The sequence below is a fragment of the Rattus rattus genome, chromosome 6 (assembly GCF_011064425.1).
Source record: "Rattus rattus isolate New Zealand chromosome 6, Rrattus_CSIRO_v1, whole genome shotgun sequence".
Classification (NCBI taxonomy): domain Eukaryota; kingdom Metazoa; phylum Chordata; class Mammalia; order Rodentia; family Muridae; genus Rattus; species Rattus rattus.
The window spans coordinates 133398407-133425760 of NC_046159.1; the positions used below are offsets into that span (position 1 = coordinate 133398407).

The 27354-nt window shown below is 43.5% G+C and overlaps 1 protein-coding gene across 2 annotated transcripts; it reads left to right on the top strand.

Moving 5' to 3' along the window:
• The first annotated feature begins 837 nt into the window (after window positions 1-837).
• On the top strand, window positions 838-25803 carry Pon1 (paraoxonase 1). Of its 2 annotated transcripts, none has more exons than XM_032905298.1 (9): window positions 838-987; window positions 7809-7879; window positions 9369-9424; window positions 9802-9970; window positions 12455-12581; window positions 16202-16402; window positions 17839-17920; window positions 21705-21833; window positions 25411-25803. In XM_032905298.1, exons 1-9 carry the CDS (start codon window positions 914-916, stop codon window positions 25567-25569), a joined length of 1068 nt encoding a protein of 355 aa, XP_032761189.1. In that variant the 5' UTR covers window positions 838-913; the 3' UTR covers window positions 25570-25803. The 2 variants fall into 2 exon arrangements, with proteins under 2 accessions (XP_032761189.1, XP_032761190.1); XM_032905299.1 differs by having other exon boundaries at window positions 890-987; window positions 9372-9424.
• The last annotated feature ends 1551 nt before the right edge of the window (window positions 25804-27354 follow it).

Consider the following 27354-nt stretch of genomic DNA (forward strand, 5'->3'; position numbering starts at 1 on the left):
TCTGTCTCTCTCTGTCTCTGTCTCTGTCTCTGTCTCTGTCTCTCTCTCTCTCGTGTGTGTGTGTGTGTGTGTGTGTGTGTGTGTGTGCGCACGCGCACGTGCGCTCAGTTACCAGAAGACAAGCTGTGGAAGTCCAGCCTTCTTCCGCCACATGAGTCTCAGGCATGGAGTTGAGCTTGGCAGGCTTGACAGCAAGTACCCTTTCGTTCAGCGTCGCCACAGTGGCCTCGGCTGTGATAATTTCTTTGACTCCACTCGCTTGATGTAAGCTCCGTGGAGACTTGTCACACTTCTTAACATCTAGAAGAGTGCCCGGAATATAGTTGGCACTCAATAAGCATCAGTCACATAAGGGAGATGCTGAATGATGGAATATTGTGTCTTGCGGAGCTGGAAACTCAGAAGCGGCATTGGGAGAAAGTGATACTCTGAAATGATGGTGTTGTGAGGCAGCGGTTCTGTGGGTCTCCTTGTAAGGACAGTCTGGACCTTAGGGCTTCTGACCACGGTCCTCTTTTCTGTGCTCTTAATTGGCTGTTTGCATGGTGAAGTTCTGAAACCCTCTTAGCCACAGGATTAGAACTGTTTTGTTTATTTTATTTATTTCCTGGCACATATTTTCCCCACGGCTCTCAGTTTCCTCCTGCTTGCTTAATCCCTTCCAGACTAGTTTAGGCACCTGTTCTGCCTTTTCTCGCCTTAAAATTGGGGGATGGGTTGGGTGGACAAGGGAAATGAACCTAGCTGGCAGCTTGCAGCTAAAGAACTCTGAGCTGTGGCACCCGGGGGGCGGGCCTCAGACAGGCTCAGGCCAGCCAATCCGGAGTTGTCAGAGCCACCAGGCTGCAGGTCTCAGGACTGACCAGCGTCCCTCCACTTGTCCATCCTTCAGTCTGTCCATTTGTCTCAGGACATGGCGAAACTGCTAGGGCTCACCCTCGTGGGACTGGTGTTGGCACTTTACAAGAACCATCAGTCTTCCTATCAGTAAGTTGTGTTGGGATGGTTGGGGTGAGGGCTGCAGCCACGTGCTTCCTACCCTCCAAGGTCCAGGAGCATATTCATGCCCTCCTGGCTCTTAACAGGAAAATCTATAGGCCCTGGGTAGGACGCACACCTAAGAGTGGTTCGTAGATGTTGTCAGTCTTCCCTGTGCTTCTTAAAAACCTGCCCTGTGTCTGAGAGCTGGGGACGGTCAGGATACACAAATGATATGTCAGCAAGGTCCATGGGCTGTAGTCATGTTTTAACCTGGCTTGAAAAAGAAATTCCAAATAGCAGACTGGTGTGTGTGTGTGTGTGTGTGTGTGTGTGTGTGTGTGTGTGTGTGTGTGTGTGTGTTTCGGGATGGAGGTAGTTTGCAATACATTAGTGAAAAAGAGTTCCCTGAATATAGTAAACCTTCCTGGCTTGGAGAATCTCAATCCGAGGCTCCACTAGGGAAATAGACAGAAAGCCTACTTGTAACTGGCCCACTAGGAGCAACTGCTCCCTGGGGTGCTCCACATGCTCCAGTGGGTGCTGGGCTGAGGTAATGGGGGTATCGTGAACTCCACCACTGGTCTGGCTTTGATCAAGGTATCTTGGGCACAACACTTAGAGATCTAACCACTAATTGCTCCAATAAACCATCTATGGTACCATATATAGAACACCGCTAACAAAAACCCTGGAAGGCAGTAACTATTCAGTGGTATTAATTCCTGCTTCCCTCAAAAGGACTTCGTAACCCACCAGAGTGCTACTGGGTAGGAGGCTAAAAATGTATAAGAAGTTTCATGATAATCCTTTAGGAGGGTTCAAAGTTTATACCCCATTCTCCTGCAAAAGGCTTAGTCAATACTATTGTGTTATTTACTCTGTTATTTACTCTGAAGTAAAAAATTAACGAGCATGGACTATTTGGAAATAAACCATCATATGCTCTTATAAACTAATTAGAATCTTTGGCACAGAGTTGGGTTATGTAAAGTATTATTTCTTAAATCACATAATATTAGAAAAGTATTTGAGCTTGAAATATTGTGTGTGTGTTTGTGTGTGTGTGTGTGTGTGTGTGTGTGTGTGTGTGTGTATGTTATATGCTTATGTGTATGGATAGCTGCATAGCTGCACCTGTCCATGTGTGGACCTGGAGTCTTGGGAATCTTCCTCTGTCACTCTCTACCTCATTTTTGAGGCATGGTCTCTCTGTCACTGAGGCTGGAGCTTCCTGACTGCCTTGATCGTCTAGTAAAGAGCCCTCAAAAGCTGCCTTTGTCTGTTTTCCAATGCTGGAATTTCAGGTATACACTGCTGTGTCCTGCTTTTTATATGGGTGCCAGGGGTGAGAACATAGGTCTTTATGCCCATGTAGTAAGCATCTTACCAGAGATCCATGTCTACAGCCAGATTTGGGTTTTTACCTTATCAAACTTTGGGCTTTTACATTTTTAAGAATCACTTAAATTACAAATTGAGAACGTGTGCAGAACCCCAGGGGATAACAGACAGGAGAAGGAAGGGAAACGATACCAACTTTCTAGAAGCCTTAAAGGCTCAACACAAGAGGATCCATGGGCCGGAGGTGTGCCCAATACCTCCCTGGATATGCTGTCTTAGGCCCCGCTTCACATGACTGAATCAGATCAGTATAACTAGGTCCCAACCCCGGGATATTTTTATGCTTTTCTGGATAGTATACTCAACCCCTGTCCTCTCCCATGTTGGAACCAGAGGCAGGAGCATGGTGGATGAATAATGATCAACCCCCATTTTGGAGAAAAGGCACACGAAACTCCAAAAGGTCATGAATCTGCCCAGGAAAGAAAAAGATAAGACTGTGATGTATCTTGGCATCAAGGGAAGCTCTGCCCTCAGAATAGATACAGCCATCTTCAGCCTTCTGTGGGAATAGACTGTCTGCAAGCAGGGGCGTGGTCTACACATTAGGAGTTGAAAGAAGGTCACAGAGTCTGTGCAGTTTCATTCTGTACCTTTGAGAACTTCCTGAATTTCTGATGTGGGAGAGGCAGAGAAGAAGAAATAAAAAGAGGGTCTGGTTCACCTTTGTAGTCAGATCTTGCCTGTGTCTGTCATGGCATACATCATAAAAGTCTAGAGAACACCCAGGAAAGACAACAGGGAACGCTTCTTGAGGATACGCGATGTGGAGAAGCAAAGAGACGCCGTCTGAGATTTACCACTGTGGTATGAAAGGTCTCTGTGTTTCCTTCTTTGGATGGGGATGACAAAGCTAGTATTAATTCAACATATCTCTATTACCTCACTCATCCTAGGCAGAATGCCCTATAGTCAGAGACGATGGTGGATTCCCTGCAACACGGACAAGACCTCGTTTCTGCAACTTCCCATTCATTCTGTCACGTTAATGCCAATTAACATTCTAGCCTGTTTCTCTCCTAAAACTTATGGGAAAATAGCACGCATCCCAGTGTCATATATAAATTTGAGCTGATAATAAGCCAGATGTGATCTCCAAATCCACCCAAAGAGACTAGGGATTAGTTGTTGGTGTGTTTCTCTGACTTCTTGGGACTTATTTGGCTGAGAGGTTTAGAGGTAGAATCCCGTGGAGGCTGGTCCATGGCTGTGGTCCGGCTGTAAGGATGAATAAACAGCATGGGGGCGGGGTTATCGAGAGCAGGTGATAGAGAGCTAATAATCACATGATGACCACGAAGTAGAGAGAACCAATCAGAGTTAAAGGCTTGAGGACCGGACAGGTTTTCAAAGCTATAGACCCAGTGGCCTCTTTCCTTCAGCCCAGCCCTACTTTCTCTAGTGTCGATGTTCTCTGGAGAGTCTGTTCAATAATGGATCCATGAAAGCATTACTCTATTGATTATATCAACAACCCAGTCACTTTCTAAAATCCTGCCTCTGATCACTGCAATGAGATCACACCTCCTTCTGAGACCACACCTCCCTCTGAGACCACACCTCCCTCTGAGACCACACCTCCCTCTGAGACCACACCTCCCACAAATGAGCCTTTGGGGGTAGTTTATATTACCATTTGAATATTATCTTAACTCTTTGTGACACCCAGGCTAAGGCTGAATTTCTTCTCATCCCCGCTGGCCCCCGTCAGTGTATCCATACCATCTTCTCAGTCGTCTGGTGCACTAGGCTAATAGTGCCACAGGACAATTCAGCAGACATCTGAGTCTCCTCATGATGTGCGAGTGCCATGTTCACACGGGAAGCCAGAGGCTCAATATGGTGTAGCATTACTCGACAGTTTTAGCATTTAGAGGGAGCCACAAGGTCCAAACCCAATTATTGAAAAGCAACATGACAGGGTACTTGGTAGACATATATGTCATGGTCCGTGAAAATGAATGAGGGAGCTACGGATCTCATCCCAGAAGACCACAGGAGGCTTCGGAAGGCAGAAACAAGCTGCAGATTGTCGAGATAAAGCACATTCAAAGTAAAGAAAAAAAACACCGTGGGCTAATTAAAGGGTATAAAGAAGTAGGAAGCAGAGTGCTTTGTATCTGGACACCTAATTGCATGTCTCTGATGTACCTTTTAAGTTAAGGGATCACATGTGACTGAGCTGGTGTTTGATTTTTTTTCTTTTTACATATGGAACAAGGAAAATGTGTGTGTGTGTGTGTGTGTGTGTGTGTGTGTGTGTGTGTGTGTGTGAGAGAGAGAGAGAGAGAGAGAGAGAGAGAGAGAGACAGAGACAGAGAGACAGAGAGAGAGACAGAGAGAGAGAGAGAGAGAGAGAGAGAGAGAGAGAGAGAGAGAGAGAGAGACTGAACCCTGAACCCAGGACCTTGAATATGCCAAGCAAGTCCTCTGTGTCTGAACTTATGCCCAGCCTGAAAGCCATGACTCTTTTTTTTTTTTTTTTAAACTGTTTGAAGGATTGAATGTGGATGTAAGTGGAAGGGACCCTAGTATGGGATTTGGCACACGGTAGTCTTCATAAAGAGATCCAGAACAAATGAGGAAAGGCTGATAGTACAAACGGAAGTACCTGGGAGCCCAGAGTACCAGCATAGCTTGAGGGCCTAGTGTGGTTTGGCAGGGAGCCAGTGTCTGTTTGTACAGAACAGCTCACAGCAAAGCTTATGTGATTTCTGGATGGACTTCAGAGGTCTTGGAATCAAGGACACATCTCAGACATTGAACTTTATTTATGAGACCCAGAACATTCGCCCTTGACATGATACATGACCAGAGACCAGCCTTAAAGCCGTGAGCTGGATACACGCTTGGAGGCAGATAGGTGTCCAAGTGTATCCTGGTCTCCGAAGTGGCATTGTCTGTAAATTGTGCCGAGTGAGAGGGGTGGATGCCGATTTGCCTTCTTGTTTGTGTTCCAACCTTGGCTTAGCCGCTTCAGATTTTTAACCTTAGCCATCTGTAATCAGGGAAACAAACACACAAGGGGGGTTTTGGAGGGCTAAAAGAGGCTTGTGTAGGACCTGAACTGTGGCGTCAATGACATCCTGTTGAGTCCCGGCTTGACTGGGCCATACATTTGGACGCAGGGCAACCGGGAGCAGAGTTCATATCTTCTTGCTTACTCTGGGCTCAGGCTCAGGCTGGGATTATTCTGTTGACCTACACCTGAGTCAATTGACCTTTCTCTGTTCTGTGTAAACCTGTCATATTTAATGTGAACCTCTTTTTGTGTGCTTTGACTATATATATATAAAAAAAAGTCACTGGTTTCTTCCACAAGTTTCGACATTCAATGGTTTCACGTTCTTGAAATACTCTTTGCCTGCGACTCTGCCTTCTGATTTGAACTTTTCCCTTAACATTTTGAACCCATCCTTTGACTTCATGAAGGCACCCTAGAAACAGTCGCTGTACGTTCTTTCAAAAAAAAAAGGATCTTTAGTCATGGGTCCCAAAATACATTTGATAAATCATGACCAACATTTTAAAATCGATTGGGTCTGAACAAACAAAACAAAACAAAAATCGAGAAATTATCACATGGGGTCAGGGATACGGCTCAAAGGTCAAGTGCAGCCTTTCATGTGCAGGGCCCTGACTTCAAGCCCTCACGGAGCAGAAGAAAGCATGTCTCCCAAGGATTAGTGGATTGTTTTGTGGAGCTTGTTTCAAGGGCATTGCTGTGGTTGCTGTTGTTGCTGTTGCTGTCTGCAGGTTCGTGCACACCGGCTGTCTGCTTTGCACTGTCTAAAATGCCTTCCATGGTTGGGACTTCTGTCTGAAAAGTCTGTAAGCCACTGCTGTACCATTACCTTCTGTTGCACTGTCATAAGCTTTTATGGTGACCACGTCAAGTTGCAGCCTGACAATTTTCCATTTTCCATTTCTGAAATGCTTCTCTGTCTCCCAAGTCAAGGGACAGATCGCATTCCTTCTGAGTTATGGGCTTCCTAAGCTGCTTCCTTCACTCAGGGAGCACAGTTCTCCACTATGGCCCATCTTCCTCATCAATTTGGTCATGTCCGTTCCTCTGTCATCCCTGCCTGTGGGTTTCCATTCTGGTCACGCATGAGGACACACTCAGGTGCTCTCATGAAGGAGATACTTGTTCGCTATTGGTCCAGACTTCCCTAGACTGTGGGATGGATAGCCAATAGCATAAGGGTAGAAATGCTTCAATTGTTCTCTTTTTCTTTCTTTCTTTTTCTTTGAAGCGACACATTCTCAACTTTCGTTATCCTTTGTATTCTCAGTCATGGGGAGGAAGAGTTTTTTGGTTTTTTTTTTTCTTTTTTTTTACACTTTTTACTCACTCTTGGCTCCTGTTCTGTGAAACTAAATTTCCAGGAAGGTGAGAAGAGACGATCCCAACTCATCACAAACCACGTGAAATTCCCAGGGACTCTTGGGTAACTGTCAGTACTTATTCAGACTAGACTGTGTCACTAGACTAGAAACTGCATACTTTGTTGTTTTGATCTCCCAGCTATGCTAACATGGTAGCCTGCTTCTTTCAAATACCACAGCAATGGCTTTGCTCCGTTCAGGAGCCTGCTGGGGTCTCCCTCTCACATCCCTTCACTTTTCCTTTGTCCTTCGCTCAAATATCCCCTGGCGATGACGCTTATGCACTCAGATTCAATAAGCCATTTCCCTGCCTGTGTTCACATGTGTGTGTCTAGATGCTTGTCCACGTGTGTGATGTCTTTTCACAGGCTGGCCTTGGATATGACTTTCTGAAGTTGTATATACTTTTTAAAACATCTGTACTTTTGAGTATTGTATTGGAAAAACAAACACCCCATCTGGGCTGTAGAGCCAGACAGAAAAGGCAGGTGGAAAGTAAATATTCTTGAATTATACAGGACATATCCCCATTTTAATGCAAGCATTTGGAATTGTTTTTATTTTTATTCTGGTTTCCAAGTGTTTAATTGTTGTAACTTCGTAGTTGTCACTGTGAAGTAGCATATGTATTTGGACTTTATGTGTTTGGCGAAATAGCCACCTCTTCCTCTGCGCGGCTCTTGGATATTAATGACATTAACTGGAGCCTTGCTGCCATTCAACCTGACTTTCCACAGTGGAAACCGAATACAGCCGAGGGAACAGTCCCTGCCGTTGCCATAATACATAGAGCCTGGAGGACACCACATGCTTCCTTGTGCATCTGCCTAGCTCTGCACATAAGAATCTTTGCTCAACTTTATGTTGTACTCCTAGATCCCCATTGGTCTTGAAGAATCAGTTGCCAAGGAATACAAACTAACTCAGGTTGTACCCAAGGCAAAAGACACTTGACGAGAGCTCTGTGGGCTTCCTTTCGCACCTCAGCTCTACCTTCTGAATTTTTTATGTGTATTCTATTCTTTTCTCCCTTCCAGAACAAGATTAAATGCTTTCCGTGAAGTAACACCGGTAGATCTTCCTAACTGTACCTTAGTTAAAGGAATCGGTATGTATATGGATGGATGAGGAGACATCACATTGTAAATGCAAACATATTATTGCTATACATTTTCTTAACCTTTTACAACCTTGAATCAGTAGAGTAATATGGAGTCGGGAGCTGATTACAAATGCCATAAGCTTTGACCCAACTCCACGGGCATATCACCAAGGTGTTTCAATTGATTGGCTATTGTTTGGTCAACAGAACAAAAACTATATCTAGAACAATGGTTTCACGGTAACACACATAAGGAGATGGCAGAAGGGAGAGGGAAGAATGATATAAAGCCTAAAAGAAAGAGTAATTTTTAAAATGAACTCTCACTTACCACAAGGCTTTTCCTCGTGCGCTTCTTTTGAGTGTTGGAGAGAAGAGTCTTCCCCAGAAGTTCTCAGCAGATTTCCCCTTAGATCTCATTAGACAGAACTGGGGGATAGGCTCGTATCTAGCTAGAAAGAAAGCTGTGAAGATAATTACTGGTCTCCATCCTGAGAGGCAAGACCTGTCAGCAAAGAAAAAAAGGTGGAGGGATGGGACTCCTGCTAACCTACTCAGAGAATCCCAGAGCTCAACCCTGTGACTTGTTTCCACCAAGCAATTGTGTTCTTGAGTTGAGGCCGACTCATTTGAGATCCAGTTTTGCTGTGCTTAGAGTAGGCCATGGTTGTTGACTTTTGCTTTTAGAATTATTCATCTGAGATGCCTGTGGTCCTTGGCTACCGAAGAAGAGGCATTTAGGTAAGATTCTTAAGCAGGAGAAGATATCTCATGGCACAACACTTTTTCCAGGAAAGTATAATGCTATTGTCAAATATCCCTGAGTATCTGAAAAATACTCACTTGAAGAGACATTGATATTTATGCTTTAGCAAGTGCATGGTCCCAGGTCATCAGCAAAGTATCCCTACTTGAAATGCTACATTTTGGATCTGCATGTATTTACATCATGCTTTTCAGATATTTAATTGATTTGGAACTGTGATGCAGCATATGCATTTGGAGTTTTGAAGTTCAGGTTACTACCAAGCTCTTTCCAAAGTATCATGCGTGTTTTACATTCTGTTACTTTCCATGGACAGTATATGAGAGATTCTGAGATACAAGCCATTGACTTGAAGTAAGTGCAAATGGCCACTGTGCTTGATGACATTGGTGTTTTTTTTTTTTTTTAATTCCATATAACCAAGGTGGCCCATGTCTGTAATCCCTTCACCTGGGAGGGTCAAGCTCAAGGCCACGTTCAGCTTACAAAGAGAGGTTGAGGCTAGCCCAGGATACAAAACTTCTGCCTAAAATAAATAAAGAAATATAAAAATCCATTCTTCAATTTTCTTACGATCACATTCATGAATTTGAATGAAAGGACTCATTCTGAACCTGGCAAACAGATGCTAAGACAGAGACCCATTTTGAAGCAAGATGAGGTAACTAAAGGATCTTCAGCTTCCTGCATGTTTGAAACAGTCTGTCTTCTTTCTTACCTTCTCTGCAGAAGCGGGTGCTGAAGACTTAGAGATTCTGCCTAATGGACTAACTTTCTTTAGCACAGTGAGTGTCTGTTGACATTTATTGTCTTCTCGAACATGTTCTGGGACTGATGACTAAGTGTTCCTTGGGTCTTCTATATACCAGTGTCCACATTCAAATGAGATGGGCAACCATCTTACTATGTTGTAGGGATGGCAGCTGTGCTGTGGTCACATAGGGCTTGGATGAAAGTGACGGGAGGTGTGTAGGGGATGCCCTTAGAGAGCCGGTTGCTTCCGGGGTGTTCTGTGGGCCTGTCAGGAGTCAGTAAGTTAAGAGGTAGCCCTGCAGTCATCTATGGGACAGGGCAGTCAGAGTGGACACATGGTTAATCAGCATCTCTCTCAGCTCTTGAAGTATCTATGATATGCCTGTTTTCTCTCTGCTATTCTTTTAAGGGGTTAAAGTATCCTGGAATAAAAAGTTTCGATCCCAGTAAGCCTGGAAAAATACTTCTGATGGACTTGAATGAGAAGGAGCCAGCAGTGTCGGAGTTAGCAGTTATGGGAAATACGTTGGATATGTCTTTATTTAACCCTCATGGGATTAGCACATTCATAGATGAAGGTAACAATTAATATTAAAGTTTAAAAAACTTAAAGGGGAAAATGTGAATTTTTTTCTTGTCTTACCAAAAGCTGATCATGAATAATTTTTTGTGGATTTTTGTGGAAAACCTTACCTCCTGTCTTAGGTCAAGAGACATCATGACCAAGGCAACTCTTATAAGTGAGAACATTTAACTACGGATGGCCTACACGTTCAGAGGTTCAGTCCATTAGCATCATGGCAGGAAGCATGGCAGTGTCCAGATAGACACAGTACTGGAGAAGAAGTTCTAGATCTTGACCAGAAGGCAGTCAGGAGAGTCTGTCTCTGGCCAAATGTGAGCATATTTATGAGACCTCAAAGCCTACCCCCACAGTGACAAACTTCTTCCAACAAGGTCATACCTCCTAACAGTACCGCTCTGTATGGGCCAAGTATATTCAAACCACCACAACGCCTATGTTAAGTAAACAATGTAAAACATAATTTCAATGTCTGAAAGTGCTAATTATTTGAGACTTGTAAAACCACGGATTTTATAAAGTAATATTCAGATTATGTCTACCAAACAGTTATAGATTCAGCTTTAATTACAATAGGTTTCCCATGTGAAACAGTTGAAAGAAGATGCATTCGCAGTTCTAGCTCTACAGCAGACACAGTGCTTTCCTGCACAGCTCTCTCGGCTCCAAATATAGGCTATTAATATTTTTCCCTTTAGATCTTTAATCTCACTTCTGAAGGCTCTTCCTCGATACTTCTGTTTGTGTTCCTCTCTGCAGATCACCTTCAACTTAAAATATCAAACACTAATTCTATGTGCATGCGTGCTTATGCACATACCTGTCAATGTCTTTCCATATGTGCAACTAATCTTTGCCACTTTATTTTCTTCTCAAAATATTTTAAGTGTGAAGAAACATAGTGTTTGCTGTGTATTTACTTTTTAAAAAAAAAATAAAATTGGTGTAGTGTTAGCAGACTCTTTTGTAGGTAGATGTCACTTTCAACACTGTGTCCTGGGCTCCTTTGTCTGTCTGTGAGTTTAGACCCCCTTTTGGGGCTCTCAGGCTTCAGTTGTGTGAGACATCAGAGCATCGCCACTCTGCATGGACATAAGGAACGGGTTCTTTTATTTTTCTCTTTGCAAACCATGAGTTTTTGCTATTTCCAGGGTAAAACTCTTACATGTGGATCCTCTATACAAATTTTTTTTGAGGATCAACTTCTAAAGCAGACTCTCCTGTATACAATATGAATTCTGGTTTTATTTCCCACTTTTGCCCTAGGGGCTCTGTTCCTTCCTGTCCTTTTTTCCTATTATTTTTTTGGGGGGGGGTTAATGTTATTCTGATAACATGTATTCTACTCTTTCTATGCCAGCATTTCTGCTGTAGCCTCAGGATATGTCATTTCTTGCTCATGGTCCCAAATGATTAAACCTAGATCTTACCCTAATCCCCAGAAAGCGTCCTCATGGTCTTCTCCCTCTGCTGCCTCAGCTCCCCAGCTCTTTCTTCTCTCAGATCTAATCACAACTTTACCATTAAGGAACCTCATGCCTCAGGGCTTTTGTAGATTCTCTTCCCTCAACATGTCATCTTATTTCTCCAGCTAAACGCATGGTTTGCTCTCAATTTGTGTAGGTCTCTGCTCTAATATCATCTTGTTGGGAAGAAGGTCCCTGATCATCCAGAAGACCCTAACTTATGCACTGACTCTTCATCATATTACAATATGATATCATAATACGATATGATACGTAGCCCTTTGCGGTACTTAAATCTAACACGAATTAAAAAATATATGCATCTGAGCTGAGCTGGCTTTTCTGTTCATATCTGCTTAGCAGTGTAGCAGTTTCTTTAAATACCAATTTGATAGTCAGAGGCTTCAAAAGTTATCTCATACCTCCTTGACCACTTAGAGTATTTTTTTATGGCTAACTTCTCCCCTCTCTGTTTTTATCTCTATGTGTGTCTCTGTCTCTCTCTGTCTCTGTCTCTGTCTCTGTCTCTGTCTCTGTCTCTGTCTCTCTCTCTCTCTCTCTCTCTCTCTCTCTCTCTCTCTCCATCCTTCCTGAGGCATGTGTCATCTTCAGTATGCACCGTGTAAATTACACACAAGCACAGCATCTGGTCCAGCTCCCACACCTTCAGTCCTTTTACCCCGGCTTGGTATCCCGTGATGATCATGCTAATTATCAAAGCATAACAAGCTGTCTGACATTTCAGTGCTGATGACGTTCATTCTAAAGTTCAAGTTGTTTTTTTTTTTTTTTCTCCTGCGAAGTTGTCTTTAGAACTTGTCACTAGCTTCTCCTTTAGCCACTTTTCTTAGGAGCAATCATGAGTGATTTTCTCTAGGAAGATGAAAATATTCCATCCACCTGACACCTTAAGTACTCATTGGAGGTGGGTGGAAATTGCTTTGGGGGGGGGATAGAAATGACAGCTGAGCGCTTCGCTAATGCCTCCAGATTTGTTTTTCATTTCCTCTCAGATAATGCTGTGTACCTACTGGTGGTAAACCACCCAGACTACTCGTCCACCGTGGAGGTGTTTAAATTTCAAGAAGAGGAAAGATCACTTTTGCATCTGAAAACCATCACCCATGAACTTCTGCCTAGGTACTGAGGTGTCTTGTATGCACAATTCCCCTAACTGCAGAAGATGGCTCATTCATAGTTTTCTTTCTGGACCAGGGCAGATTCACTGTTTCGTATGTTCTTCAGAATGTTTTGAAACCCTGGGACCCTAAGAGTGGGCTCGTGCCTTTCTGCCCGAGTCTTCCTTATGCTGGGTGGACACTGTAGCCATCCCAAGAAATTAAAAAGAAAAAAAGTCTTTACAAGGCTAATCTCAGATGGTCTTGTGATTTTCAGACACATATGCAAAAGAACATTCTAAACACAATGCATCTTCTACATCTTTACACTGTATCTACTAGCGGTGTGTTTTGCACTATTAGTGGGAATACTGGGCTCCATGTTAGATTCCTGGACAACATAGCACATGGGAAAGTCAGACAAACAAGGGTCTCAATGTGTCAACCCAACAATCTGTTGTTGTAAACAGTAATTAACACTATAGTTTTTAATATGACCTGACCAGCTCCCCGATAAGTGAGGCAGATTCCTATGGATTTATTTAGTCATCTTAGCACAAATGCTGGCCGAATTACCCCCAAACGATTTTTTTATATGCTTTATCAGCTAATTCTCAGCTGAGTTATTCATGTACTTGCTGTCTGAATCTCGCCTGGGTTATTTCTGCTCCGTCAGTCTGTCCTCACGGGGCATTTCACTCAGCCACATGCTCCTGGTCCATCCCGTCTAATGGAGACCTCCTGTTCTCCCTGCCTTTCCTCCTCCTCCTCCTCCTCCTCCTCCTCCTCCTCCTCCTCCTCCTCCTCCCCTCCCCCCTTTTCCTCTTCCTTTTCCTTCTCCTCTTTCTCCTCCGTCCTCTTCTTTCCTTCTTCCTTCCTCTTATCATGGTCCCTACCTGTGGCCCTGCAGTCTGGTAACTGAAGCCCCGCCTACCTCTATTCTCCCCAGTAATTGGCTGTAGCCACTTTTATTTAACCAATAGCTTTAAATTGGGGAGCAAGGTTTACACAACACAGGCCATTGTACATGAGCATTTGCTTTTCTGAAGGCAACCAGACCTTGGTCAGAATTAAGCATTTGTGTACACATAGAACCAGAGCAACCCCAACATTAACCTTTTTATTTTGCCTGTGAAGAAGTGGTCTATGGGGTCAGTGAAGGATTTAAGGCAATCTAATATTATCTCCCCAAATAACTTTTATTATAGTTTTCTAGAAGCCCAGCTTCTTCTTGTATCGTTTAAGAACAGCATTCGTCCACCATGCTTTTTGCAGATTTAGATCTGTATTTGTTGCAGTCCATTAGCAAAGTCTTGGCATCTAGGAGACGCTTTTTTACCTGTGTTTCTCCTCTCCCTCCTCACTTAGCAGGTTTGAAGACAAGGAAGCAGAGTGGGAAGCAGTCAAATTACTGAATAAAGCTTAACTAATCCACTCTTGTCCAAGCAGGAGGCAAGGCCCAGGTTTTCTGCATACTTAGGGTAAGATCAAGTAGAGAGAATAGGTTAGAGGTAGATTAAAGATACAACCAGTATCTTTTAGGAGACAGGGTGTTGATTAGTTGAAAAAGTGCTTGTCCAGCATGCACCAAACCCTGGGTTCAATGCCCAGTACAAGCCCAAGTAAGGCAGGAATAGCGGACGTGTCTTTAACCTCGGCTAGAATGAGGCCATTGAGTATCTGAAGAACCCAAAAAATATTCAGAGAAAAACATGGAAAGTGGAAGCACCAAGGCAATGCTGGTAACAGGCAGAGTGAGAGGAGTCTCAGCTGCAGTCAGGTGCTGTGCAGGTTGCCTTAAACACGCGCCTTACGGCCTGTTCAGGGGGGAGCAGCTCCTTAAGTTGGCGCCAGTATTATGTCCCAAGTGGATTTAATTGTTTATAGACTTGTCCTATCCGGGCCATTGACTGAGATGACAACATCAGCCATTAATGTAGCCAGGATTAGCTTGAAGCCAGAACTGGCCCTCAGAGTAACAAGAAATTGCAAAATTATTATTTTTTAGTCACCATTTAATATCGGACACCTCAAGTGTTTCCAGTTTTACAGAATGGGCATGTATTTTTTTTTTTCTGGGCCAGTTGTGAAAATATTCTCTATCGACAGCATAGAGCTAGAGTGCAAGTAACCAGAGGGCCACAGTTAACTAGACTCTGGCTCTCTGTACATAAGGATTAGTATGCACATCTGAATTACTACATCAGTCATAAGCTGATCATGTTAACAGCAATAGGACGGCTGTTATTATAGGTCCTTTATGCAGGCAAGACATTGCGGCAGGGCTTTTCCATTTACAGTTTCATTTCATCTTTACCCAACATGCCAAGCTACAGAGAGAACACTGAGTTTCAGGAAGTGGCTCAAAGATAGGTGACATGCTGTGGCTACACGTTGTGACAATGGCAGGCAGATCCAGATTCAAACAGTATATCAAATTTCAAAGCTATTTCTGCAAACCACTCCCATCTTCTCTTTTCCATGCAGAACAGCATACTAATTTCCAAAATCTGCTTTAAAGAGAGAGGTAGAAGCAGCTTGTCAGTTTCTGTCCAAAACCTGCACAGACTCATCCTAACTCCATGGACTTTTTTCCCCCACTGTGGTAATAGTAGCGGCTGGTGATAGAAGACTTAGTGTGTGTCTGACTCCCTGTGAAGCTGACAGCATTGGCTCATTGTAATTCGCACTGTGATTCCACAGCTGAGATTCCGGACCATAGGCTTTTCTAATGAGCCATGCAACTTTGAGGAGAAAATCGTTTAAGCTCTCTTTACAGATGAGAAACGGAGGCTCTGAGCCTCATCTCACTCGCTCCTGAGCGTGGCTGCGTCACAGCTGACGCCTTTCCCACTATGCGCTCTGCAGTAGAGCAAGGATAATTTTCTCTCAGATCATGCCCCCTGGGAACTTCCGTCACCTCAATCAGCAAGGAATGAGTCACTTATGTGTTTGCTATTGTACCTATTAAAGCTGAAAAATAGACTCATATATCTTACATTTTCAGCCGCACAGAGAGAATGCTAATCAGCAAGAAAAGAGCCTGACTCCCATTCCTGAACATTCTCGTTCACTGGTTCCTTCAGTTAAGAGGCACAAAACTTTATGGCAAATGCTAGAGGAGACCATCATCCTTCTGGCACTGAGAAGGAAACTGAGGCCCCAACATGCCTTCCCCTAGATGACACAGTTAAATAATGCTTCAACCACAGTGATAGCTGGTTAATGCTTTCACTCTGTGTTATAATGAGGTTGATGGACAGCAGTAGGTGTCATGTGTGCTAATTCGCCCTGCTCTGATAACGCTCTCTTGCTTAAGTCAATGTTTTCTAAACACACACACACACACACACACACACACACACACACACACACACACACACACACACACACACCAAACCATTACATTTACACTGCAGTTCTACGACTTTCACGTCCCAGTGCTAATAATCATCTTATTATCTTTGGAGAATGACTAGGACTGATGTCACAGTGGTTCTGAGATGTCCCTGATGCTGTGAAGATCCCATGCCATCTTCTGATTTTAAGACTAGCCTTCAGTAGCTATCAGCGCATAAGATTACTTTTGGCTTTCAAGTGCTACCTTTCTGTGTATGATCATGTGTATTTTTTTAATTGCAGCATCAACGATATAGTTGCTGTTGGACCTGAGAGCTTCTATGCCACAAATGATCACTATTTTGCTGACCCATACTTACGGTCCTGGGAAATGTACTTGGGCCTGTCATGGTCCAATGTCGTATACTACAGTCCAGATAAAGTCCAAGTGGTAGCAGATGGATTTGATTTAGCTAACGGCATTGGCATTTCCCTTGATGGCAAGTATGTGTGCTTTCTAGAACACAATGGATTTGCTTGGAGTCTTCTTAGATAGCTTTAGAGCATAGTCCTCTCCTATGTAATACAATCACAATCGTAATATAATCTGTTGTGCTAGCAAGATGAAACTGGAGAAAATGGAAACACTACTGATATTTAAAAATTCTCTAATAAGTGGATACAGTGTGTAGCTGGGTCCGTAACGTGAAAAGGGTCTTGTCCAGAATGGAAAGCAAGGCCCCAGTTCCCTCCTTCATCAGCAACTCTTATTCTTAGCTTCTTTTCTATGGCTGTAGAGAGTTCAACCAAGGAAACTTAAAAAACAGCACACTTAATGTGGGCTCACAGTTGTAGAGGTGAGTCTGTGATGAGCAGCAGGCAAGCAGCTATGCTACTGGAGAAGTAGCTGAGGGCTTACATGTTGAGGTGGGGGACGATGCTAGCTCAGAATGCCACAGGTTTTTTTAAACCTCAAAGCCCACCCCCAGTGACATTCTGCCTCCAACACACCTCCTCCTCATCCTTCCCAAACAGTTCCACCAACTCTGGAATAACACATTTAAATATATGGACCTGTGGAGACCATTCTCCTTCCATCTGCATACTTATTGTGTGAAACAATGTAATTGTTAGTGATGCAGTCTGCTATCTCAAGCTGGCTTTGCAACCAACAGTTCGCAGATCACTCTTGGTCTGGGCACCACACTTTGGGTAGCATCAACATACATATAAAATCTGTCTGTCATCCATCTGTACCACAACCACATCCTACATCACCAAGAATTTCAGAGCAACAGGAACACAGAAAAGGTAATGTCAGAAGTTTTCTGTTGCTCATATTGTCTATGATCCCCACAGAAGATAATAACACACTACTTCTCTTAATGTTCTAGAATGTACTATACTTAGTCTCAACAGGAATCTTTATGGTGTATGGTGTTGCTCTTTGTTCATGTTCCTAACCAATGTTAGAATCAGGCTCAGAACAGAAAGAAAGAAAGACTTCTCTCCATTGAGGACAAACATTTGTCTTCTCTCATACTTTCTCTGGCCTGAAACAGAGGACTGTCATTAAGAGGATTTAATGGAGGCTCCCCAAAGCCAGAACTTACTATCTTCTGACATGCAGAACCTTGGACTTGTCACTGGGTTGACAAGTCAAAGGGAACAATGTATAGTGCAAATATTAAGAGCTGGTGTTAGCATTGAGTTTCTTCCTTGCTGATCAAGGATGATTACCTATAACCTTAGGCAAAGCATTTCCCGTGATTAAACACATTGTGCCCTATGGACTCATCGAGGTCTTTCGGAATTGAGTTTGCTTTGAGATAAATTCCATTTTCTAGTTTCTAAGCAAAGTTCCATTCCAAGACAAGTTTTCCCAACTCAGCTTTTGGCATTACATCAAGCACTTTGATGGAGCTCTTTTTTCTTTGAAGGTATGTCTATATCGCTGAATTTCTGGCTCGCAAGATTCACGTGTATGAAAAGCATGCTAATTGGACTTTAACGCCATTGAAGGTAAGATGTATTAACACTGTAAGTTTGCCGAGTGATAATTAGATTTTAATTGATTTGTGAAATTAAAAGCAGGGAGAGAGGAATTCTCTAATTTGAGTGGGTGTGAAGAATTTTTCACTTATTGGTTAGGAGCCCTCAGGATCACTGTGTATTTGTTGTTCACTTTTACTTTGTGGCAGAATGGACAACAGCAAGCCAGGCATCTCACCTAGGCAACTCTGAGACTTTCTGCTCTAGAGAACTTTAAGATGGGTGTTTCCCTTCAGGTCCTTACCTCAATCCCTACCACCCCTTTTCCCTCTGTGTCTGTGTCTGTGTCCGTGTCCGTGTCCGTGTCCGTGTCCGTGTCCGTGTCCGTGTCTGTATCTGTTTCTGCCTCTCCTCTCTCTCTCTCTCTCTCTCTCTCTCTCTCTCTCTCTCTCTCTCTCTCTGTCTCCTTTCTCTTTATGGTGTTTGAACAGTCTCCCCTCATATCTCACTGTTTCCCTCTACAACAGCCACATGCTCACAATGGCTGCACAGGTGACCTGGCTACTCCCGGATCTGTCCCCAAGGCCACCTCTCCTTTTTCTAAGCTGTTCCCAGGGACCCAGCAGCAAACTCTTGACCCTTGTCTTCCAGGTCTCTGTTCTCTCTCATCTTTCACTTCTTATTGATTCGACATTTCAGTGAGACCTTCCCTAACCCAAATACTAACAGCTTGCACACCAGTCCCACCTCTCCATAGGTTTTGACTCCTCAATGGCTTAATTCTTGCTTCCAGTGTTTAGTACCACCACACTGCACATTTTACAAGTCTTCTTTATTATCTATAGGATCCATCAGGATGGATTTTTTTTTCTGTTCATTACTGGAAGAATTCCTAGCATCCAATAAGCAAACATTTGTTTAATTACTGTGGTGGGGCTCACTACATATTAGGGATTCATCTCCTCCCCTTCTAACTCTGGTCTAGGCTAAAAGTTTTGGTCAAGGGGAAGAAAGGAGGCTTATGCAAATAGAACCTTAGAAAGTAGCCCCGTCACTGTAGAGCCAGAAGACATCATGCTGCCAACACCCATGCCCACAGCAAGGAGCAATGTCACTGTCAATTGCACGACTGTTTCTGTCACCATGTCCCAGGAACCATCACAAGGGGCCTCAATCAGAGAAAATTGCCTCAGAGCAACATCAAATCTAACATTATGTTTGACATTAAAAATCATCAGCAGAGCCAGTTTAATATTAGCTGCAGAGAAACGAAATTTCACACACTCCGACTGGCTTAGGGAATAACAGCAGACTGTGCTTATAACAGCAGGTACGACTGCAAAGGGAAAGGTAAAGAACGTTGCAATAAAGCTCAATTCGATATACACTCAACATGGAATTCAAGGGCTTTGCTCCTGTAGGAGAGGGGATCAGATCCGGCTTCCACATCTGGTAACAGAACATGGTTATTTCTCATCATTACAACCAACCTAGCACCTGTCAAATGCAGTGACATCCATGCTTTGGAGGAATCATGTGATTTCCTATTAGTCCAGGAAAGCTTCAGAATGCCAAAAGATTTGAGCAACTTGTTGAAGTTAAGAATCAAATCTGGGATGAAGGTGAATGGTGTATGCCCTGCCCCAAGTGTAGTGTAGTCATACAATGGGACATTAGTCAGTCTTACGAAGGAAGGGTACAACAAGGATGAACTTAAGACATTATGCTAAGTGAAACGAGTCAGATAAAGAGGACAGATAGCACGAATTCACTTATTTGAAGGACCTAGAACCATCCATGGTGGTTCACACCTATAATCCCAGTGCTCAGCAGGCTAAGACAGGGGGATTCTGAGCCAGAGGCTACTTTGAGTTATATAGCAAGATATTATTCCTCCAGTAGAATAATTAAAATAATTTTAATAATTAAAATATTTAAAATGCATTGGAACAACAGAATGATGGGAATTAGGAGAGTTTCTTTTGGGCTGATTGAAAGTTCTAGAGATGGCTGACTGTCGGGGGCAGTTGCACAAACATGCGCCTGTACCAGATGCTGCTTAGCTGTCCACTGACAACTAGTTATGATGACAAATGATACATTACCGGTATATTACCACAGTGAAAGGAACTCTCCTACTCTCCAAGACTCTAAGACTTTGCCACATTTCAGTCAGCTGGAGTTCTCAAAGTATCCAGATGTTAACATAAACAAAACAAACAAACAAACAACAACAACAACAAACAGCTCCTTGTTTAAGGCATTTCATTCAAGTAGATCTGGGGATCGAATCCAGGCCCTGTTGGGGAAAGTGACAAGCACTTTGCTGCTGAGCTGCCTTATCAACACCCCACCCAGTGTCTTATTTAGACTTGAGTATCTTCCACATGCCTTTGTGGGGTTGTGAGATGGTATGCAGATGTCCGTTATAATGGTTTTTATTTTATTTCATTTTATTTTATTCACCTGGCTAGACATCGGGTATGTACAGGGCAGGAGTGCACTTCTGAACCTAGATCAGGCTGTCTGCTCGATGGCGGCTGGTGGTTTGGCAGAAGCTCTGTCTGTCCAGTACTCGGCACACTCCAGGTGCTGGACTGAGTGCCTGGCAGAGTAGATGACAATTGTGTGCAGAGTGGATGAGCTCTGAGGCTTCCCCGTGCCTCTCCCACTCCCATGGGGTTTCTCAGCAGGCTTCTATCCACGGTGGAATTTGCCACTGGCAAACTCCCCTCTCAGCGCTAACAGTGAGAAGCTAATGTAAGCCTGTAAGTAAAGCGCTGACACCGGCTGGATGGCTCCTGGGGGCTGGAAAGAGCCAGGAGCAGATTTTGACCTGCGGCTGCTTTGCACCGCCACCTCCTTTGGCTAATGCAGCTTCTTCCAGGCTGAAGGCTGAGAGCTTTCCCTGACAGTGAGAGAGAAGCTCTGCCAGGTTGCCTGAACCCTCTAATCCCTCTGTGGACATGCGGGGACAGTTCTCATTTTGAGCAGGAAGCAGAGGGCAGTGGCAGCACATTACAGCTGCCTACCCACGCTCAGACCTTTCCAGAGAGTCACGACCAGTTATTTCCAGGGTCCCTGGGTACTGAGATCGCTGGACTCACAAGTGCATAGAAGATATTGTTTCTCCAGTGAGAATTAGAGGTAAACAAATAGATGGGATTTCTTCCCGGTAGAAGCCAGCCAGGATGATGAATGGTGGAATTAGGAATTGTTGCTATTATTTATGACGCCGGCGCAAAGCCAGGACAGCAATCTGGGCAGCCATCATGTGTTTGCAGCTTATGTTTAGAGAAGAAACGGCAAAGGAGCAGGGAGTTGAATAACACCAGGAAGCAAAACAACAAACTTTCCCTCAACTTCAAGGCAAAAATTAGACCCTCGGTGATCATTACTTTCCTGGCTACGCAGCCTATGATTGGCCATAAAGAAACTTACATGTCCCCCACGTTCCTCCTCAGAAATGAATCTACATTTCTTGTTTGGTTTTGGAATATTTGTAAACATATCACATGCCCGTGCTTTCTTGCAAAGAATGGATTGATGTCACACTTACATGATTTTTCAGTTTTAGATGCATGTGCAAATGATTTCACTTAACTCCTAAGAGCCAGCCTCTGTTCTGTAAACCACCCCCTACACTGAGCATGTCTTTGAACCCTAGGGAACGGCCAGAAGGTCGGGTGCCTCCCTGCAGTGAAGCTGAAATGGGCTGACTTGTGTCCTGTGGCCAAGAGCAGGAGGACTGTCTCCTGAACTGTCTCCAGCCAGTTCTTCACATCCTCACGCACCTTCTTCTGTACCTTGGCAGGTCCTCAGCTTTGACACCCTTGTGGATAACATCTCTGTGGACCCTGTGACAGGGGACCTCTGGGTTGGATGCCATCCCAATGGGATGAGGATTTTATTCTATGACTCGGAGACTCCTCCCGGCTCAGAGGTCAGTTTGCAGGGTGAAGTGGACACAAGCTGGCCCTATCTACCAGGTTTCAACTGAAAACACAATTCTTCCTTGTTTGTGCAAATAAGAGAGGGCATGTAACAGATGAGCGGGTGTTCAGAAGTGAAAGGTCAATGGAGGGACTCTGGTGAGAGTCCAGGAAGGTGGTTCTTTATTACTGGGTAATTTTTTGGGGGGGGAGGGGCGACAAAGGTGCACCTTTGTATAAGGACAACAACAGGAGCTGACACAGTAAAAAGAGATGTGTGTGTGTGTGTGTGTGTGTTTATGCACAAAATGACAGCCAAAGCCAGAAGGAGAAGGAAATAGTGTATTGAGAGTATAACTCCATAGAGAAAACCTATCTAGCATGTGCAAAACACTGGAAAAAAGTATCCCCAGAAGTGGAAAAATAGAAACAAAACAAAATGAACACACAAACAAAAATGGAGGGCTGTTTGAAGGAAGCGGCACCTAGCTGAGAATTTAGCCAGTCAGGAGTCATCCACAGGGGGGAAAGGCTGGGGTTGGGAATCTACTTCATCTCCTCAGGCCTTTCCAGCCTGCAATAAAGTGAGCTGGAGAGGCTCCTCCAAACAGGCTTTGGTACAAGTCAGAGCCTAGGCTTGAAGGCTGAGGTAAGGACTTCCAGCGATGGATGGTGCCCACAGCCTTATTTCAATAGTGAGTTCCTCCCACCTAGGAATTCACAATGGTTTAAAAAATAGCATGGTGTCACACTGATGGACTGTATCCATTCGTTATCCATTCTCCTGTGTAACTTTCCCTTCCCTCATATCAATACTCTATCCTGGGCATCACTGCAGCCTCTCTGGATAACTGTAGAACTGCTTCTGTAGGACCCATAGATATAAACTCCAGAGATGCTCAACTCCCTCGTATGAAGTTACATGGTATTTTATCATGATCCACGCACATCCACATTCCTGCACACTTTGTGTTTGTGTATATGTGTGAGAGCGTGGACCTCTGTCCATGTGCACACATAGGAGGAGGCCAGAAGTCATGTCGCTTATCTTCCCAGCTGCTTCTTCACCTCATCTTCCGACACAGGATTTCTCACTGAACACGAAGCTTGTCAATAGGCTAGAGAGAAGCCAAGGAAGTTGCCTCTCTCGACTTCCCCAATGCTGGGTTTAAAAGCTTGAATCTCCATGCCAGCTCCTTTTGTGGTGCCGGGGATCCGAACTCAAGGAGTTACATTTGCACAGCAAGTGCTCTTACTGACAGGAAGCTCTCCTAAGCCACTTCTATATATTTAAACCCCTTCATATCACCTATAATACTTGACATACTGTAAATGCTATCTAAATAGCTATACTGCCTTATTTAAAGGATTGTGATAGAAAATGAAGGTGTATATTTGCTGTACACATGTATGTATATCACATACATGCACACCACACACCTATTTCCATCTGCGGTCACCTAGATCTGCAGATGTGGAACTTATGGAGAAAGCTGACCGTACAAAGCAGAGCAGAGGACTATCTTATCTATACATTACCACAAGACTTCTCCTACCTTAATTATAATACTCAAAGGTCCTGTTTTGACCACTGTCTTTATTTGATAGGCTATTTTGAATTTATTTACAGTGCAAATAATAAAAATTGGAAACCCATTGGCTACCAGCACTTGCACATTACCCATGACTTATCCAATGATCCCTATTTTGACTTTTTATTCCATTTATTTATGCGTTCGTGTGTCTCTCTGTGTATGTGAACATGCAAGTGCATGCCATGACACACATTCGGAGTTCACAGGGCAACTTGGGGGTGGGAGGATTGGTTCTCTACTGCTGTGTGGATCCTGGAAGCTGGACTCAGGTTGTCAGACTTTGCAGTGAGACTCTTTACCCACTGGATCTCAAGCATCCATTTTGAGCTTTTAGTATGTAGTAGGTACACCTGTTATTCCATCAAACAACCTGGTGTTACTTGGTTATTACTTTATTGAGTAAATATGTATTTTTAAAGCTTGGTTTTAAATCAGTCTCACTCACCTGAAAGGATGGGTAGACAGACAGTCAGACACACACACACGCACACACACACACACACACACACACACACACACACACACACACACACACCATTTCTTCCTATATCTTGTATTGAAAAAAATCTAATACAAGTGACTCCCAACCCTGTCATATCCAAATTTACAGACAATTATGATTGTGCTTAATGGCAATCTTCTGTGGCTTTTGCTAGTTTCTGCTATTAGGCTTGTTCAACTGTATATTTAATAGATTGAAGAAATGAATGCTGTGAAGTGCTCGGCATGTAAAAGAGCGAACAGAACGTTGAATTCTAATTGCTCTCGCTTGTTAGCTCATCTGGTAAACTTGGCTCCTTTGCTCGAGCAAGGGTTTGCTTTGTTGTTTTGGGACAAAAAGAAAGAGAATTGCTCCCGTTCTGATGATAAGGGGAATAGAATACAATCATTTTAATAGACTGCCCATAGAAGATTTAGTTCTTATGAACAAGAGGCTTGTTACACTGAGGTCCATCCTTACCTGTTTCTTTGTAAGTAATATGTTAACATTACAGCGATTTCTGGGACATACGTCTGTGGAGCTAGCTGGGTCCGAAGTCATTTGAACCCTCCCATTGATCCTTTTATGCCCAGACCCTGGCTTCCTCACAGAGCCACACTGAATGCTCTGCAGTGATGGACCTCTTTTCTTCAAGAAAAAGGAGTATTTTATCCTTGTCAAAGGAGAATTTAGGAGTAATTTGGTCACCCATCTAAGTCTTCAATGAAGACACAAATGGTAAATGGGGACAACCCATGTCCCCTGCCTCAACAATACGTTCTTTGTATTAGGCTTTGTTATCTAAAGTTGCTTTGTTACCCCAAAGTACCGGGCACTAGTTATGCCACATGGCAAATTTAACACGAAATATACAATCAATAATGATGCGATTAAATCTCTCAGTTAAGTGAAAAAAAATTAAACTTAAAAATCATTCCTACTTAAGAGGTAGGACCCTCAAGTCAAAAGAGCGGGTACGTATGCCACAGAGAGATGGCTTCTTGGGTCAACCTTTCACTTTTGTCTACATCTTAAATCAAGATATTTTGAGGCATAGTCACACGCACACACATGTAACCCAATACTTAGGAGTTTGAGGCAGGAGAAGTACAAGTTCAAAGCTAGCCTCAGATATGTACAAAGACTGTCTCAGTGCTAATCAACCAACTGAACAATCAAATCAGGACTCCCCAAACGGAAATTCAGTGTACATATCCCATTTACTGTGTTCCTAAGTATGCCCTAATGTCTCACATCCAGGCTGTGGTGCTTGCTTATATGCCCTGCCTTACCCACAATGCTTACCCACTTATGCACAATTCTATTGTTAAGGATCACATGGTCAAAACCCAACCAATCACAGCTGAGGAAACAGCAATCTTAATGTAATTTTAGAAGAGAACACAATTGATGAAATTATATGAGATAGTGTGTCTAAGGGAGAAATGACTCCAAGTTTAAAACTGACTTAATTGACAACAAAATATTCGCCTCGAATTATTTCTTTGACAGGTGCTTCGGATCCAGAACATTTTATCAGAAGACCCCAAAGTAACTGTAGTTTATGCAGAGAATGGCACGGTGTTGCAAGGTACGTCAGTTGCCTCTGTGTACAAAGGAAAACTGCTGATTGGCACGGTGTTCCACAGAGCTCTTCGTTGTGACCTGTGACAAGCTGGCTGCACCCACATCATGGAAAGTGAGGCCATCATTTCAATCCTTTGCCATATTGTAAGGTGCCTATCACAGCAATCTCTGCTCACCAACGAATGTTGACCTTAATCTCAGACATAAGAAGGCTGAGAATGTTTCCTGGCAATAGATCCTAACTAGCAAAGATTTCTTGAGTGTTAGTTTCGGACTACTTAAAGACCCCATTACCAATAAAGAAATCTTTCACCAAAATGGCGAAATTTCTCAAGTCCTGCATAACTTGCATTCTGATCTGAATATGAAATGTTCCTACAGACTTATAGGCTGAATGTTTGGTCCTCAGCTGGGGAGTGTTGGGGACTCTAGGAGGTAGGGTCTCACTGATAGAAGTTTGTCACTGAGAGGAATGCACTCACAGGTTACATCTGGTTCTCAGTTCTTTGCTCCTCTCTGCTTCCTGTTGGCTCTGTGGTGAGCTTCCACTGGACACCAGAGGGCTGAGCTGCTGTTGAAAGCCCAGAAATAGTGCAGCCAGAACAACTCCAGAATAGTGGGCTGAGGCCTCCGTAATGAGCCAGGAGGTTTTCCTCCTTTTAGTTATCCTAGGCACTCTGTGATAGCATCAGGGAAAATGAGCACTACCTTCTCATGTAACCCCACACGTTCCCCATAACGCATACAGTCCCTGAAACCATGGAAGTGCCTTTCTGCACTGCTGCCTTTCTTTAAGGAGAGAGTGTGGTTGGTCAACTTTGGGGACTATGAGGTCACACCAGGACTTCTGGTGTTGAAAAAGTATTATCATGAAGACCACTCTCAACACGTCATGAATTCAATGGCTGGACCGGTGTGGCCAGACATCTGTTTTCCCCTGTCTCTCTGCCACTTCCTCAGGAAATAGAACCGAGGTTCCGCTGTCTCCTGGAGGTGCAGTGCTTTTGTGCATTGTTTTCCCATTGGGCCTTTTCAGTTTTCCTACAGTTCCAGCTTGTAAGAGAATGTTAAGATCTTTGGGAAGGTTATCGCACTCAAACATGATTTCTGTTATCTTGACACATTACATGTTTTGTTTAAATTGGTCCAAAGAAAGGAGGAATTTGCTTGTTCTGTAGTGGCCAGGTTCAGGAGTATTCATTCCACAACTGACTGATGCAGTACTGAGCCTCCCTCTCCCAAGCTCACACTACTCAGCTGATGCCGGAGATGGGTTTTGGTTTGTTTCTGTTGTTCTCCTTTGTTTGGCTTTACCTATACTACCCTAGCTTGCTGTGAAGACCAAGTGGGGAGGGAAGATAAACTGAGTTAAAAAAAAATAGATCAACAACCCTTAGTGGCTATTTTCTGAGAGACGGGACTAAGACAAAACAAAACAAAAACAAAAAACCTCTCTTTTCTTATATTGGTTATGAAACAAGAATTATTTCTTTGGGTCATTAAGGTTTAGAGATGAAGTATTTCAAAGATAATTGCCATGGCATTTATCAAGTGGTGGCATTTTGGGAGGGGGAGTGGGGACTGTTTTGATGAGAAACTGAAAGCTGTCAATCATTTAAGACCATAGACTGAAAATACAAAACAAAAACCATTTTTGGAGCCATGTATCACGATGTATGCCTATAATTCTACACTTAGGAGGCCACGGCAGTGGGACCATGAATCCCAAGCCAAAGTAAGATCTCATCTCAAGAAAACCATAATAATAATGAAAGTTATTTTCATAAAAGAACCACTCTCCTCACAGTGTCTTTTAAGAGATTTTAGTCAGTTTAGCCTATGACACCAGGTACCTGTGAGTGTTCGTTT

Excerpts from the sequence above, each read along its gene's own strand:
- Pon1 (XM_032905298.1), top strand. The coding sequence starts at position 914 with ATGGCGAAACTGCTAGGGCTCACCCTCGTGGGACTGGTGTTGGCACTT. Across the intron at positions 7,880-9,368 it reads TACCTTAGTTAAAGGAATCG|AAGCGGGTGCTGAAGACTTA; the intron begins GTATGTATATGG and ends CCTTCTCTGCAG. Across the intron at positions 16,403-17,838 it reads GGCATTTCCCTTGATGGCAA|GTATGTCTATATCGCTGAAT; the intron begins GTATGTGTGCTT and ends TTTTCTTTGAAG.